Here is an 18,245-nt window from a genome sequence, read left to right as displayed (position 1 = left end):
ATATATTTTCCAGTATTTTTTTCAACTGTTTGAAGCTGGTGTAAAAGATGCAAAAACTTCACTTAAGAACAAAGTATAGAAATAATACACATACAGACTTGCTTTCAATGAGAATGACAGATCTACACTCAGTTTATTAGGTACATCGCCCCGTTCACACAAATGGTTTGTTCCTACAGACACTAAGTCGCGTGGCCGTGGCTTGCTATATAAAGCAGGCTGACAGGCATCCAGTTACTGTTCCATTGAACGTTAGGTCACTCGTTTTGCCTATTCTAAGTGACTGAGCGTGGTGTGATCGTCTGCTTGGCGCGCCGGTTCCAGTATCTCAGAAACGGCCGGCCTCCTGGGCTTTTCACGCATGACAGTGTCTAGCGTTTACCGAGAATGGTTCAACAAACAACATCCAGTCAGCAGCAGTCTTGTGGTTGAAAACAGCTCGTTGATGAGAGGTTGAAGGAGAAAAGCAAGAATCGTGCAAACTTACAGGCGGGCCACATTCGGGCAAATAATGGCACAGTACAACTGGTGTAGAACGGCATCTCGGAACGCACAACATGTCGGTCTTTGTCACGGATGTGCTATTGCAGCAGAAGACCACACCCGGTTTTCTGTTTCATCAGAAAAACAAGAAGCGTCTCCAGTGGGCACGCAATCACCGACACTGGACAATTGAGGTGTGGGAAAAACATTGCCTGGTCAGACGAATCCCGGGTTCCTGTTGTGTCGTGCTGATGGCAGTGTCAGGATTTGGCGTAAGCAGCATGAGTTCATGGCCCCATCTTGCCTGGTGTCAATGGTACATGCTGCTGGCAGTGGTGTAATTGTGTGTGGAATGTTCTCCTGGTACACGATAGGTCCCTTGATACCATTTGAGCAACGTTTTCATGCCCTGACGAATTCAGGCTGTTCTGGAGGCAAAGGGGGTTCCGACCCAGTACTAGATGGGTGTACCTAATAAACTGTTGCCCAAAAAGTTGCATATTGCAGCTTTAACAGTGCTGTTATTCTGTGGCGTTCCAGATGGTTTGACATTGGCTGTCTAATCCTGGAGGATCCCGGAGCTGGCATTCACATTGAGACCTTCACTCAGGCTACGCCACTGGCCTTGGAGCACGTCCAGCAGGTAGGAGCTCACAGCTGCCACTACTGCACCCTCATGTTAACAGTACAGTTTGCCCCACAACACAATGACGCTCAATTAATTACATGTATTTACCGTATCTCTTAATGTGGTTGCATGTGTTATCAATGTTAGATTGCAGTTAGAACTCAATGTTAGCACATACCATACACTTGTGTCTATTGAAAAAGTCAAATGGAACTTTGGGGGGAGTTTTAGTCTTTCCCTCTGGATGAAAAGACATCAGTGTAATGACCCATTGTACCATAAGTGTCCCTTTTCAAATTCGACCTGTCAAAGCTGTAGCGTGGTGTTGTATTGAAATAGAATTTCATCATGTCAACTTAATTGCCTTGATTTAAAACTCTGTGAAAATGAGTATTTCGGTCAATGCTGTGTCACTGGTGAAATTGGAACATTGCTTCAAAGTAAAAGCGTGAAAGGGTTTGAAGGCAAATTGCTTTCCGAATTGTTATAATTTAAGCAGTCTCTAAACATGAAATATTAAATAATGTTTATTTATTAAATGTGAATTGAGTTGAGTGTAAATTGTTGTTAGTCTACAGAATATGGACTAGACACTGTAAGGAGAGTGGTTGTATGAACAGGTGTTGGTGAAATTAATGCATGTAAATGTCAAGTGATAGGAACACTATCTTTCACCTGTCCCCAAAGGCCCAGTCCCTGACCCCGCCGGACTACAGCCTTCGCTGGTCGGGCCTACTAGTGACGGTGGGCGAGGTGCTGGAGCGCAACATACCCAATGTGTCGCGCACGGACTGGCACCAGGCCTTCACGGGCATGTCCCGCCGCCAGATGATCCAGAGCACCGCCAAGGCCCTGGCGGGCATGTACAAGCAGCAGCTTCCACCCAGGACAATGTGAGGTGGCACCATATCCCCCAGCCACCACGTCTTTAAACTGACAACTAGGGGGAGGGAGAACCAGAGGAGGGAAGAGGGGGTTGGGCAGAAGTGGCAGCCGTTTCACAAAATGGGATTCTAACTCTGCTTCTAGCTGTCCGTCCTGATTGGGCAAAAAGCCAAATGCAATTTTCACGTTATGTTTTATTATTTGTGTGTAGCAAGGTTTTATGGGTTGAAACATTCCCACGTGCCAACTGGATGGAGAGAACGACGGAAATGGATTGTTTCTTCAAAAACAGGAAATCATAATTTATTTCTAAATCAACTTTTTTTCCCCAGCTTAGGCCCAGAAAGAAATGCCATTTTAGAGATATCGTAGCACACTAGCTCATTAAAGTAATGATTGATTATTTGAATTTTGTCGATTGTCCCCCTTTTATTGAGAAAGTATTATTTGTGGTCCTTGATGGTAAATATCTGAGATCTAGTTAACTTAGTTTGTTGTTCAACAAATTGTATTGAAGTCATGTAAATATGCAGAATGCGGTGTTGTATTACTTTTGGATGAACACGCAGGCGTTTTGTAAATGGGGAACGATACAGTGCTTTGTCTCTTTTTAGAGCAGGGGACTAACTCATTTTGCCAGGTCCGGAGTTCATCACTGAAAATTGGTTATATTTCCATTATTGGTCAATTATAATTTCTACACATTTTCGCTTTTGGTATTAGTCATTTTAAAGTGTTGATTTTGTCAGTACAGCTCTTTTGCCAATATTTGGGCAAATATCAGAATTGGGCTGCCTGTATAAACACAGCCATTTACTCAAACCACCTGTGGGCCGGATTGGACCCCTGTATGTTTGACACCCCTGTTTTTAGAGAGTATAGCCAGTGCTAGTTGGTGTATGTCAACCACCAACCTTCCATTTCTTTCTCCCTACCACTTGGGGGGGGAAAAATGTTTTTTTCCGTATGAATTACCTGCAGGCTAAATGCTATCTTGAGATCATTGCATGTAACGTATATTTATGCAAATCTCTCATTGACGTCAACTTGGGATTTACGTAAAAGTCAATTTCACACTTAGCCTATGTAACTCAATGGAGGCTTTGGACTGAATGAGCTGTAATGTGTGCACCAAGATATCAGGGCCTTAAAATCCATTAGTTGTAATGTTTTGTACTTTTTTTGTTGTATGTATACTTGTATTCGTGTGTGTGTGTGTGTGGAATATAACAATTGTTGTCTGTACATTAACGCTACATAGGTTATTACATGTACACATACTTTACATGTTAGTGGAGTCCAATGATTTTCAAATGGAGAAGGGTGAAATTACATTCCTTGATCTACGAATTGGAATGATTCCTTGGAAGGTGTTTCCTGATTGAAAATTACTTGTCTGATTTATTGGAGCTCAGTTTATCGTAAGTCAATTCTTTAGTTTGTCCAACATTACCATTCTGTACTATACTGTGTGAACGCACCCCTTGCAAGAAAAACATTTATTTGTATTTTTTACTCGAGTATTAACAGTAGTGCAACAACAAAACACAAAGCTGTATATGACCTCTGGGGTTTTGTTTGGAAGGCAATCCATTTGTTATTCGTTGCTGCTGTCTGAGGCCGTAGTACATTCTGTTGTCCAAAACATGGAAGTCCCATGGTAGTGGGATGGAACACTACTAGATCAAGAGGTCAGTAAACAACTTTTCTCAGATAGTTATTCAACTATACCAGAGAAATACTAGGACTTTGTCTAAACTCTTTGCTTTTTAACTGGTTTTATGTACAAAACATAGTGATTTTCTGTGTTGGGCTTTTCTTGATTCCTAAATGTGCCTTCATGGGGAGAGTAAATATCACTTTTTTTTCATAATGGTTTGTCTCTGGTTTGCCTGGTTATTTGGCTTCGGTAAGAACTGCCACATAGTCAATGTCACTGTCAATATTTAAGAAACTCACACCACACATACATACACTGGTTGTGAAGGGCAGAGATGTGTGTATGCCTCAGGGTAAGATATAAAGATATTGACAGCAACTCTGCGCTGAATCGGGCTCCAGAGACACAATTAACCTACGGATCGATGCACCATCGCTGGATTCGCTCTGCTTATTGTACATGGTTGGTAAGGTCAAGAAAATCCTGTGAAAGTCATGGAATTTTGAAATGGTGTTTTCCAGGCCTGGAAAAGTTTTGGAAAATGATCAAATTTGAAAAGTCATGGAAATTAAGTAATTTTTTAGTGTAATGTATTCAGGTACTGTTTTAAAATATTTGATCAACTAAATTAACATATCAGCCAGGATCGGGGTGACATCTGCGTTCGCGCGGATCACCTGCATGTGTGCGAGACGATTGGGCTGTTTCTCGGCAAGAAAGAATCCAGCTTGTCAAATTAACGTTAGATTTGACTTTTCGTCGCAGGTTAGGAGAATTCGCTTAAGGTTGTGAAAAATATTATGGTTATGAACCCTGGTTGTAGTTAAAGGCTTTCGTTATGAACATTAGAATAAGACATGTTTTCCACGCTCCTCTCTGCTTCCTTGCTTAAGGCCCTTGTCCTTATGTTGGATTTCAAGGGGTATGAAAAGCAAAAATTTGAATTTTATGACTAAGAAATTTCAATGTAGAACATAAGGTGGCCTTGGAATGAAGTAGCTAGCAGGTCAGAAAGTAAATAGTGTTAAGTTCAGTTAAATGTATTTTAATGATTCATTGAGAAATGCATATATTCACCAATGGCATCACCAAGATACTAATATTGATATGGTACTACAGTACATATGTTAAACTAATAAGGATCCAATTCTAAGACTTCCTTTACAGACCTCGAGACCTTTAAGAGTCCCTTTCAAAACAATAACTTTCACAATCTTTCAAAACACCGGCTGTATCTTCTCAACTTCTCTTACACTTTCAATAAATGATTAGACATTTACACTCATTAGTTATTCACACTGCATAAATGAACGTTTCCCCTTAAAATGTAATTACAGAGAACAAGGTACGTCCCGGAGTGTCAGAAAACAGTGAAAACGTTCAGCTCTGTCATCAGCCTGGGGAGACAGTACAAAGTACTGGACACATCTTAGGTTATGTCCTAAATGACAACCTATTCTCTATATAGTGCACTACTTATGACCAGCCCTGGTCAAAAGTAGTGCACTAAATAGGTGATAGGGTGCCATTTGGGACGCTGGTGAAGAGACAACTATCAGGAGAGATGACCTCAGAGGGTGAACACAGAGGACAAAATGACAGAAGTCAAAAGGATAATTGCTTTATGAAAGCAAGTTCACTGACTGTACTTGTTCGCAGTGATTTAGTGGTAGTGTGTTCACTTCCAATGAACTCTCGACTTACTGCTGAGGCCATGTAGTGTACAGTGTTATTTTATGTCGGAGATGAAACAATGAAAATAATGGTTCCAATGAAATGTTCTGTTTTGGATTATTGTATTATCCTGACACATGATATTATAAATAATAACCATAGGTTTTTAATGTGTCCAAGTAAATAGATGTACAGTTGAAGTCGGAAGTTTACATACACTTAGGTCGGAGTCATTAAAACTTGTTTTTCAACCACTCCACAAATGTCTTGTTAACAAACTATAGTTTTGGCAAGTCGGTTAGGACATCTACTTTGTGCACGACACAAATCATTTTTCCAACAATTGTTTACAGACATTATTTCACTCCTAATTAACTGTATCCCAATTCCAGTGGGTCAGAAGTTTACATACACTAAGTTGACTGTGCCTTTAAACAGCTTGGAATATTCCAGAAAATGATGTCATGGCTTTAGAAGCTTCTGTTAGGCTAATTGACATCATATGAGTCAATTGGAGGTGTACCTTTTTATTTTTTTTAACTTATTTCACCTTTATTTAACCAGGTAGGCTAGTTGAGAACAAGTTCTCATTTGCAACTGCGACCTGGCCAAGATAAAGCAAAGCAGTTCGACACATAAAACAACACAGAGTTACACATGGAATAAACAAACATACAGTCAATAATACAGTAGAAAAGTCTATATACAGTATGTGCAAATGAGGTAGGATAAGGGAGGTAAGGCAATAAATAGGCCATAGTGGCAAAGTAATTACAATATAGCAATTAAACACTGGAATGGTAGATGTGCAGAAGATGAATGTGCAAGTAGAGATACTGGGGTGCAAAGGAGCAAGATAAATATATAAATACAGTATGGGGATGAGGTAGTTGGATGGGCTATTTACAGATGGGCTATGTACAGGTGCAGTGATCTGTGAGCTGCTCTGACAGCTGGTGCTTAAAGCTAGTGAGGGAGATATGAGTCTCCAGCTTCAGTGATTTTTGCAGTTCGTTCCAGTCATTGGCAGCAGAGAACTGGAAGGAAAGGCAGCCAAAGGAAGAATTGGTTTGGGGGTGACCAGTGAAATATACCTGCTGGAGTGCGTGCTACAGGTGGTTGCTGCTATGGTGACCAGTGAGCTGAGATAAGGCGGGGCATTACCTAGCGTAGACTTGTACATGACCTGGAGCCAGTGAGTTTGGTGACCAGTATGAAGCGAGGGCCAGCCAACGAGAGCGTACAGGTTGCAGTGGTGGGTAGTATATGGGGCTTTGGTGACAAAACGGATGGCACGGTGATAGACTGCATCCAATTTGTTGAGTAGAGTGTTGGAGGCTATTTTGTAAATGACCTCACCGAAGTGAAGGATCGGTAGGATGGTCAGTTTTACGAGGGTATGTTTGGCAGCATGAGTGAAGGATGCTTTGTTGTGAAATAGGAAGCCAATTCTAGATTTAATTTTGGATTGGAGATGCATAATGTGAGTCTGGAAGGAGAGTTTACAGTCTAGCCAGACACCTAGGTATTTGTAGTTGTCTACATATTCTAAGTCAGAACCGTCCAGAGTAGTGATGCTGGATGGGTGGGCAGGTGCGGGCAGCGATCTGTTAAAGAGCATGCATTTAGTTTTACTTGCATTTAAGAGCAGTTGGAGGCCACGGAAGGAGAGTTGTATGGCATTGAAGCTCGTCTGGAGGTTAGTTAACACTGTCCAAAGAAGGGCCAGAGGTATACAGAATGGTGTCGTCTGCGTAGAGGTGGATCAGAGAATCACCAGCAACTAGAGCGACATCATTGATGTATACAGAGAAGGGAGTCGGCCTGAGAATTGAACCCTGTTGCACCTCCATATAGACTGCCAGAGGTCTGGACAACAGGCCCTCCGATTTGACACACTGAACTCTATCAGATAAGTAGTTGTTGAACCAGGCGAGGCAATCATTTGAGAAACCAAGGCCGTTGAGTCTGCCGATAAGAATGTGGTGATTGACAGAGTCGAAAGCCTTGGCCAGGTCGATGAATACGGCTGCACAGTAATGTCTCTTATTGATGGCGGTTATGATATCGTTTAGGACCTTGAGCGTGGCTGAGGTGCACCCATGACCAGCTCTGAAACCAGATTGCCAGGCGGAGAAGGTACGGTGTGATTCGAAATGGTCGGTAATCTGTTTGTTAACTTGGCTTTTGAAGACCTTAGAAAGGCAGGGTAGAATAGATATAGGTCTGTAGCAGTTTGGGTCTAGAGTGTCTCCCCTGACCGCGGCAGTTTTTCAATCTTTGGGAATCTCAGACGATACGAAAGAGAGGTTGAACAGGCTAGTAATAGGGGACGCAACAATTTCGGCAGATAATTTTAGAAAGAGAGGGTCCAGATTGTCTAGCCCGGCTGATTTGTAGGGGTCCAGGTTTTGCAGCTCTTTCAGAACATCAGCTATCTGGATTTGGGTGAAGAAGAAATGGGGGAGGCTTGGGTGAGTTGCTGTGGGGGGGTAGAGGGCTGTTGATCGGGGTAGGGGTAGCCAGGTGGAAAGCATGGCCAGCCGTAGAAAAATGCTTATTGAAATTCCCAATTATAGTGGATTTATCGATTGTGACAGTGTTTCCTAGCCTCAGTGCAGTGGGCAGCTGGGAGGAGGTGCTCTTATTCTCCATGGACTTTACAGTATCCCAGAACTTTTTTGAGTTTGTGCTACAAGATGCAAATTTCTGCTTGAAAAATCTAGCCTTAGCTTTCCTAACTGCCTGTGTATATTGGTTCCTAACTTCTCTGAAAAGTTGCATATCACGGGGGTTATTCGATGCTAATGCAGAACGCCACAGGATGTGGGCAGTCAGGTCTGGAGAGAACCAAGGGCTATATCTGTTCCTGGTTCTACATTTTTGGAATGGGGCATGCTTATTTAAGATGGTGAGGAAGGAACTTTTAAAGAATAATCATGTATCCTCTACGGGATGAGGTCAATATCCTTCCAGGATACCCGGGCCAGGTCGATTAGAAAGGCCTGCTCGCTGAAGTGTTTTAGGGAGCGTTTGACTGTGATGAGGGGTGGTCGTTTGACCGCAGACCCATTACGGATGCAGGGAATGAGGCAGTGATCGCTGAGATCTTGGTTGAAAACAGCAGAGGTGTATTTGGAGGGCAAGTTGGTTAGGATGATATCTATGAGGGTGCCCATGTGTGCGGATTTGGGGTTGTACCTGGTGGGTTCATTGATAACTTGTGTTAGATTGAGGGCATCAAGCTTATATTGTAGGATGGCCGGGGTGTTAAGCATGTCCCAGTTTAGGTCACCTAGCAGAACAAGCTCTGAAGATAGATGGGGAGCAATCAATTCACATATGGTGTCCAGGGCACAGCTGGGGGCAGAGGGTGATCTATTGCAAGCGGCAACGGTGAGAGACTTGTTTCTGGAAAGGTGGATTTTTAAAGTAGAAGCTTGAATTGTTTGGGTACAGACCTGGATAGTAAGACATAACTCTGCAGGCTATCTCTGCAGTAGATTGCAACACTGCCCCCTTTGGCAGTTCTATCTTGTTGGAAAATGTTATAGTTAGGGATGGAAATTTCAGGGTTTTTTGTGGTCTTCCTAAACCAGGATTCAGACACGGCTAGGACATCCGGGTTTGCAGAGTGTGCTAAAGCAGTGAATAAAACAAACTTAGGGAGGAGGCTTCTAATGTTAACATGCATGAAACCAAGGCTTTTACGGTTACAGAAGTCAACAAATGAGAGCACCTGGGAGTAAGAGTGGAGCTAGGCACTGTGGGGCCTGGATTAACCTCTACATCACCAGAGGAACAGAGGAGGAGTAGGATAAGGGTACGGCTAAAGGCTATCAGAACTGGTCGTCTAGTACGTTCCGAACAGAGCGTAAAAGGAGCAGGTTTCTGGGCTCTATAGAATAGTTTCCAGGCATAACGTACAGACAAAGGTATGGTAGGATATGAGTACATTGGAGGTAAACCTAGGCATTGAGTAATGATGAGAGAGATATTGTCTCTTGAGACATTTAAACCAGGTCATGTCACCGCATATGTGGGAGGTGGAACTAAATGGTTGGTTAAGGCATATTGAGCAGGGCTAGAGGCTCTACAGTGAAATAAGACAATAATCACTAACCAGGACAGTAATGGACAAGGCATATTGATATTAGGGAGAGGCATGCGTAGCCGGGTGATCATAGGGGTCCAGTGAGTGGTTGGGCTGGCTGGAGACACGGCGATTCAGACAGCTAGCAGGCCGGGGCTAGCAAGCTAGCACAAGGGCCTTAGAGGGACTTCTCGACTTCTCGAGGAAAGTCTGTTTTAGCCTCCACGTGCGGTGACGTCGATAGACCAGTTGTGATGGATTAGTAGGGTCCCGAGTAGCAGAGGGGTCCAAGTCCAATTGGCAAAATAGGTATAGTGGCCCAAGAAATTGGCCGATGGATCTATTCAGCTAACAGTCCAATATGCTCTGCTCTAGACAGTTAGCGGGCTGCAGCTAGCGGGCCGCGGCTAGCAGGCTAGCAGATGGGCATTCAGGGGACGTTGCGATGTAGTGGCCAGTTGAGTACCCCCTCGAGCAGATTATTTCCTAGTCCAGTCGTGAATGATCGGCGGGATTCCGTGCCCTGTACCGGCAGTAGAAGTGGTCCGGGTATTGTAGCCCAGGAGTGGCTGATGAGCCTCTTCAGCTAGCCAGGAGAATGGGCCTAGCATGGGCTAGCTCCAGGCTACTTTGTGCTTGCTTCGAGACAGATGTTAGCCAGGAGTAGTCACTCGGATAGCAGCTAGCTAGCTGCGATGATCCAGGTGAAAAGGTCCAGAGCTTGCGATAGGAATCCGGGAATATGGAGAGAAAATAGGTCCGGTATTCTCTGGTTTGAGTCGCGGTGTACAAACTGGCGAGAGCTTTCCGAGCTAAAGTTTAGCTGCTGACCGCTAGCAGTGGTTAGCTGACTACTAGCTAGTAGCTAGTGAGCTGGCTAGCTACTGTTGGGGGATTCCGGTTCTGAGGTAAATAAAAAATACTTTAGAAAAAACAGATCCACACCACATTGGGTGAGGCGGGTTGCAGGAGAGTATTTTGAAGTTGAGGTTTAGAAAAATATAAAAAAGATATGCGAAGAAAAAGATATAAAAGGATATATACATGGGAAACGACAAGACGAAGGACAAAGACATCTGACTGCTATGCCATCTTGGTACCTGTGGATGTATTTCAAGGCCTAGCTTCAAACTCAGTGCCTTTTCGCTTGACATCATGGGAAAATCAAAAGAAATCAGCCAAGACCTAAGAAAAAAATTGTAGACCTCCACAAGTCTGGTTCATCCTTGGGAGCAATTTACAAACGCATGAAGGTACCATGTTCATCTGTACAAACAATAGTGCACAAGTATAAACACCATGGGACCACGCAGCCGTCATTCCACTCAGGAAGGAGGCACGTTCTGTCTCCTAGAGATGAACGTACTTAGGTGCAAAAAGTGCAAATCAATCCCAGAACAACAGCAAAGGACCTTGTGAAGATGCTGGAGGAAACAGGTACAAAAGTATCTATATCCACAGTAAAACGAGTCCTATATCGACATAACCTGAAAGGCCGCTCAGCAAGGAAGAAGCCACTGCTCCAAAACCGCCATAAAAAAGCCAGACTACGGTTTGCAACTGCACTTGGGGACAAAGATCGTACTTTTTGGAGAAATGTCCTCTGTTCTGATGAAACAAAAATAGAACTGTTTGGCCATAATGACCATCGTTATGTTTGGAGGAAAAAGGGGGAGGCTTGCAAGCCGAAGAACACCATCCCAACTTTGAAGTGCGGGGGTGGCAGCATCATGTTGTGGGGGTCCTTTGCTGCAGGAGGGTCTGGTGCACTTCACAAAATAGATGGCATCATGAAGGAGGAAAATTATGTGGATATATTGAAGCAACATCTCAAGACATCAGTCAGGAAGTTAAAGCTTGGTCACAAATGACCCCAAGCATACTTCCAAAGTTGTGGCAAAATGGCTTAATGACAACAAAGTAAAGGTATTGGAGTGGCCATCACAAAGCGCTGACCTCAATCATATAGAAAATTTGTGGGCAGAACTGAAAAAGCGTGTGCGAGCAAGGAGGCCTACAAACCTGACTCAGTTAAACCAGCTCTGTCAGGAGGAATGGGCCAAAAATCACCCAACTTATTGTGGGAAGCTTGTGGAAGGCTACTCGAAACGTTTGACCCAAGATAAGCAATTTAAAAGCAATGCTACCAAATACAAATTGAGTGTATGTAATCTTCTGACCCACTGGGAATGTGATGAAAGAAATAAAAGCTGAAATAAATCATTCTCTCTACTATTATTCTGACATTTCCCATTCCTAAAATAACGTGGTGATCCTAACTGACCTAAGACAGGGAATTCTTACTAGGATTAAATGTCAGGAATTGTGAAAAACTGAGTTTAAATGTATTTGTCTAAGGTGTATGTAAACTTCAGATTTCAACTGTGTACACTGTCCACTGTAATTACATTCTACACCAGGTGTGTGATAGGATCGGCCTCTTAAAGATGTGGATGAAATATTACAATTTCACGAGTGGTGCGTGTGGCAGAGCATGGAGGGACCTGTGATTAACATTGCCATGGCAACAACCCAGAGTCTATTGCGCTTATTGCCAGTCATTGGCTCTGCAGTTCATAAGAATGAGATTCCACCCTCATCTCTCTACAGTGAATAACAGTCATACTGCAATATAATCCCTATTCAACTAAACCCCAGTGCAACAGATTTCTTGGCTCAGTTTATGTTCTCTCAAGGTTGAATATATTAAGTATACTAAAGAAGTTGCAGAATAGAAGATCCCCCTTGTCTAAGGCAATGGGGATTCCTCACCTATTGTCGAGTGGTCTTAATTGCCTGGCTGATTTCAGTGTAGCTCCCGCTGTAAGACAGAAAACCAATTACTACACCATTGTGGAACAAGGCATGTCAAATTAACTATTTCATTCCTCCTCCTTAGGCCCCTTATTGTTCCCCAAGTTCTATTTTTCAATATCCACTCAGGGAGTGCCAGCACTTGGAGGCATTACTTGGGTTCAAATCATTTGTTGTTAAAGTCTTTATGATGCAGCAGTATATTTTTATCAGGGTGTTGGAATTATGCTGTTACAGTATTAACTTCTATTTCTTGAAATCAACTCAGGGAGTTCCTTAGCAGCACTTGAAGACATTGGAGACACTAATTTATAAAGTCTTTATGTAGCAGAATCTTTTCATCAGGATATTATGCTGTTACGATATTGTCCGGGGTAATTTTTGCCTATCACGTTGATGTGTAGACATTTTCCTTTTTATTTACTGAGATACCCTTCAAATGTTTCTCTATGTATCTGTTCAAGTGCCAGGACCTCGGAGATACAGTGACATTTAGCAATATTCCGAGCACGGAATATTGCAGGATACAGGCTCAGTAGAAACTGCTTGGGCCCTCCTGGAAGATTTATGTAACAATCTACTGCAGCGAGGCCTCAACATTAAGCAAATACACACACACCTCGCGCTGAACACACTCTGTTAAAAATAAATAGATCACTTCTTATTCTCTTTTAACAGCTGTGCGGGAGTCTGAGTGAAAGCTGTGGAATAGGAACTGAAACCCAAGTGGAGATGTAAACACGATGGGAAATGTACTTGCTGGTTTGAGACCAATGGGAGGAGTTTTGTTAACAAGTGGGCTAATCGATTTGATTTCAAAAGTCTTCTTCTCTTGAAAATTAATAATACGTTCACTTTCTGGTTTGAGACCAATGAGAGGTGTTTTGTTAACAAGTGGGCTAATCGATTCGATTTCAAAAGTCTTCTGTTGAAAATGAATAAGTTCACTTTCTGGTTTAAGACCAATGGTAGTGGGTTTTGTTAAAGACCAGCTCACCCCCCCAAAAAAAATTATCTGGTAAAATAAATAAAAAAATGTCATCGATATTAATCAGAAACATTGACATTGGTCATAAAGTCAGTATCTTCCAAAACAGAGATTTGCGAGACTTATGGAAGCTATTACGTTCCTATATCAATTGGATATTTGAGGGTTTGGCTTTCATTTTGATCATGCCCACTAACACCTGGTAACACCTGGGGAGAATTTTCATGCATGGAGAAACAGCTGCACTGATTAGGCTCTATCCAGTCGTACAGAGCTTATGGACTTGTTTACATAAGACAAGTCGCCAATGTTATGTTGAGATAACACCTTGCCCCTAAGCCCTTTATCAAGTGACCACTTGCTGATGTGTTTGATAGTGATCACTTGAGTCTGCCTGTTTTGGGAAAGATTTGAATTGAGACGATGTGCACTTGCATCCCAACTGCCACTTGTCAATATTCCAAAATAGTCCACTAATAGATAGTGAGAATGGTGTAAAAACAAAACGGCACAGAAGCACTTAGCCACTCGCCAGTGATAAGATGATTTAGCTAACGTGGCCTGCCTGCTCAACGTGCCTGCTAGCTACTAGCTTAATTGACAAACAGAGATGGAACTAGCTAGTGATTTTGGGCACTAATAAACTGGTGTGCTAATTGAGAGGGTTGTGCTGATCTATTGGGTTTCAAATGTCTTCTTCTCTTGAAAATGAATAACAAATGGAAGTTTACCTGTATTTGAGCAGAGCTTGAACAAAAGCCTCCACACCCACTTTCCAGACTGAGGGTTAATGTTTTACACAGTTGCCCTAACAGGTATTTTACTTTGTGGGGGGGGGTAAGTGCCTAGCACAACAACAGGACATGAAACATGGGATCAGAGAGCAGCATCCCAGTGTCAATACCACATTATGCATACCTTTTTATACGTACATTACGACGCTGCTAATGGTTGGCCATGGAAATCTGGTTAAAAGTCATGGAAAAGTCATGAAATTCCATCTGTCAAAATGTGTATGAACCCTGTCCCTTATTTCCATTGCGGTCGCTAGATGTATGTATTGATCGACTATGAAAAGCCAACTGACATTTACTCCTGAGGTGCTGACCTGTTGCACCCTCGACAACCACTGTGATTATTATTATTTGACCCTGCTGGTCATCTATGAACATTTTAACATCTTGGCCATGTTCTGTTATAATCTCCACCCGGCACAGCCAGAAGAGGACTGGCCACCCCTCAGAGCCTGATTCCTCTCTAGGTTTCTTCCTAGGTTCTGGCCTTTCTAGGGAGTTTTTCCTAGCCACCGTGCTTCTACACCTGCATTGCTTGCTGTTTGGGGTTTTAGGCTGGGTTTCTGTACAGCACTTTGAGATATCAGCTGATGTAAGAAGGGCTTTAGAAATACATTTGATTTGATTTTTATTTTATGTATTGCACTCTGTAGCAGCCTTAATCAGAAGTAACCTCTATTTTTTCTTACCCCCTGTTTGAGGGAAAGACGATTTTGTCCTTTGTCCTTTATCTATCACCTTCAAATGCTCAAAGATGGTCAGTGTAATGAGATAACAGGCACACAAGCGTATCAGGCTGTTTCTCTTGTTCACTGAAACTATCAGTCTCCCAACAAAACACACGTTATTCAGTGGATGGACAGCTTTAGTTGGCTGTCGACCTTTCAGGCAATTCATCCTTGCGGTGTTAATCTCCCTGTTAGCTAGCCTAGCTGTCCTCCAGACCTGGGTTGGGATTCATTGAGCTTGCCTGGTGCAATGGAACCAATAGAACAGTCACAGAACTGCAAACCCGCCCATCTGGCGCGCCAGACAGGCTAAAGCAAAACGCTAAAAGTATTTAAAAGATTTGAAAAAGATTTTAACCCAGGTCTGTGCTCCACGTTCGTCCAACACTTGAAGCCAGTTTGTTACAGCTTTCTGTCAGGGCTATGACCTCTCTTGAGGCATACTGACAGCCTCGCTCACTCTAGCTAGCAGACATGATGGTTCTGTTGCCGTAATGGTCTATTCCTAAAGGAATCATTCTAACAAGGACCTGATTTAGAAGAACTTGATTCATGCATATGTAGTCCCTCTGTTGATGGTTCTTATTAGGTTGTAATTGAAAGTATCATGTTTCCAGATGGGAAAAGCTAACCTTGTCTTCATCAAGATAGATGACTGACATAGGAGGTCCATTTGACTAATGGTACTAGTGTGACCAAATGCACTTTGATAACATGCTGAGGTGTCACGCACCAATAATCTTTGGAGGGAGCACAGATGGCCAAATATTTTATGAATTCTGTGTAAAGTAAATTACATCCTATGCAGTGGTGCCATGCACCCCAAAAATCTGAGGGGACACAAAGAACTTGAGGATGGCTGGGTGGGTTGTCCAAAGGTTGTAGAATTTTGAATTTTTCAAACACCTGAAAAAGCATTTTCCTGCAATCTAGAGGCATAATCATTATCCTTAATTTTATGTAAAAATATATGTATATTTTTCTGCATATCTAAGCATACCTCTTGAACTATCTGTGTTCTCCTGACCGGTTGGTTATTTTTTAAAGAAACTATACTGAACAAATATATAAGCGCCTACCCACTGGGGAGCCAGGCCCAGCCAATTAGAATGAGTTTTTCCCCACAAAAGGGCTTTATTACAGACAGAAATACTCCTCAGTTTCATCAGCTGTCCGGGTGGCTGGTCTCAGACAATCCCGCAGGTGAAGAAGCCAGATGTGAGATCCTATGCTGCGTGGTTACAAGTGGTTTGCAGTTGTGAGGCCGGTTGGACGTACTGCCAAATTATCTAAAACTACGTTAGAGGCGGTTTATGCTATAAAAAAAAAACATTATCTGTCAACAACTCTGGTGGACATTCCTGCAGTCAGCATGCCAATTGCATGCTCCCTCAAAACTTGAAACATCTGTGGCATTGTGTTATGTGTCATAACTGCACATTTTAGAATGGCCATTTATTGTCCCCAGCACAAGGTGCATCTGTGTAATGATCATGCTGTTTAATCACCTTCTTGATATGCCACACCTGTCAGGTGGATGGATTATCTTGGCAAAGGAGAAATGCTCACTAACAGGGATGTTAACAAATGTGCGCACATCATTTGAGAGAAATAAGCTTTTTGTGCGTATGGAAACTTTCTGGTACCTTTTATTTCAGCTCATGAAAAATGGGGCCAACTGACATGTTGCGTATATATTTTTGTTTCTTTATAAATGCTTCTCTGCAAGGAATGTGTTTTATTCAGTACATTTAGTTATTGCTTGCTTTTCTAAAGTCTACCAACTTTCTAGCAGGCATGCCAGTTAAGATAGACAAGCTAGCTACTCTAACTTGAGTGATAGCCTGAAATAGCTTCTTGGTAGCTAGTTATGAGGTTGGGAGATTGGGAACCTAGCTAAGCTAGATAAAGAAAACTTCATAAAATTGCTAGATTGATAGTAGTATTAAAGAGAAATAACAAGAACATGTAAATATATATTATTAACAGGACAAATCTGAGGGGGCACATGCCCCTGTGCCCCCTATGGGCATGACGCCTCTGATCCAATGTAATTTTTTATTCGACAAATGGATCAAATGAAGGGCGTACATCCTCTGAAACATATCCAAAACTATAAATGGGCTATAGTCAGCAATCACCTTCTTTAAAACCACTGGTGTAAAAGTTACATAACAGCTCCTCTTTGCTGATATAGGAAAACTCAAAGCATCTGCCCAGGTAGAGGGCCTTACCTAATCATTGGTGCAGAACTCTCTGAACAGGCAGGCGGTAGCCACAGTTCGTATGAATACATTGCATTCCCTTTTGGGCTAACTTATGGACTTATAATTCAAATCTCAATGGGCAAACAGTGATGTTGCTATTACTAACTGATTCATGGCATAGTATACAGAAGAAGGTGTGTGTCCCAAAAGACACCCTATTCCTTACATAGTGCACTTCTTTTGACCAAAGCCCCTATGGGCCCTGGTCAAAAGTAGTGCACTATATGGGGAATAGGGTGCCATTGGTCTTTTGACCAAAGCCCCTATGGGCCCTGGTCAAACTTTGTGCACTATATGGGGAATAGGGTGCCATTGGGATACAGACAAGATGATAGCAAGCTGTCTATGGTTGGGATCTCAGCACATTTAGATAGGACCCAGTCACTAATCACTTGATGCTCTGACCTTCAGATCAAGGTGGAGAAGGGTGGTCCAGGCTCTCCCACTGAATGTGACTCTGCACTGACAACGAGTGGATAAGATGGTTATTAATACTAATAACTCTGACTGGGTTGAAGGGTTCAGCAGAGTTTCACAAATTAGATGAGAGATTTCAATTGGTGAAGAGTCAGAAAGGCATTCAAATGGGGATTATTGCGGTATACAGTATATTGGGGATTTTGAGTATTATTGTCTATGACCTCGTTTATCATAATCTCTAAAATGCAGAGGTGAAATCTTTCTCCCATCCTTGAGCAGGTAATTACAACGACACCATGCAGCTTGTTAAAAATTTAATTTAATGTTAACATGTAATTGTTTTCCTGTAGGGTGGCTCACAGGGTAAATACACACAGTTTGCTGTGATTCAGATTCAGTGTGTGTGTGTGTGTGTGTGTGTGTGTGTGTGTGTGTGTGTGTGTGTGTGTGTGTGTGTGTGCGTGTGCGCCATGCATTTGTGTGTGTGTGCGTCCCTGCATGTGTGAATGAGTGAGAGATAAGATATATGGAGAGTGTGTGTATTCAGATGGGTGGAGGCGTTACCACAAATAGAATAGCTGTCCTGACGCTGATTAACATCTCCCAGGCTGTCTGAGGGTTTTTGAACTCCTGTACGTTCGCTCCTGAGGACGCACAAGGTCACACATACATACACACATACACCCACCCCACTGCAGATAAGATCCATCCACAAGCTAAAAGAGATACTTGCAGATATTGACGCACTGCCTCTCACACTAGGGATAACACACATCTAATCAAAAAGCCCACTGTGTGTGTCCCTTTGTGC

The 18,245-nt window shown here is 42.6% G+C and overlaps 1 protein-coding gene across 1 annotated transcript in view; it reads left to right on the top strand.

The window, feature by feature from the left end:
* The window catches only part of prrc1 (proline-rich coiled-coil 1), a 46,204-nt gene extending 42,333 nt beyond the window's left edge, over nucleotides 1-3,871 (top strand). The window contains exons 8-9 of the mRNA XM_014143911.3: nucleotides 1,024-1,126; nucleotides 1,799-3,871. Coding sequence (XP_013999386.3) covers nucleotides 1,024-1,126; nucleotides 1,799-2,008 — 313 coding nt within the window. The 3' untranslated portion in view covers nucleotides 2,009-3,871. The remainder of the gene's footprint in view (nucleotides 1-1,023; nucleotides 1,127-1,798) is intronic.
* The last annotated feature ends 14,374 nt before the right edge of the window (nucleotides 3,872-18,245 follow it).

This window comes from Salmo salar, chromosome 01, assembly GCF_965601325.2.
Source record: "Salmo salar chromosome 01, fSalSal1, whole genome shotgun sequence".
Classification (NCBI taxonomy): Eukaryota; Metazoa; Chordata; class Actinopteri; order Salmoniformes; family Salmonidae; genus Salmo; species Salmo salar.
Note: the sequence above shows the minus strand (reverse complement) of the source record. Positions and strands in the feature narration are given on the sequence as shown.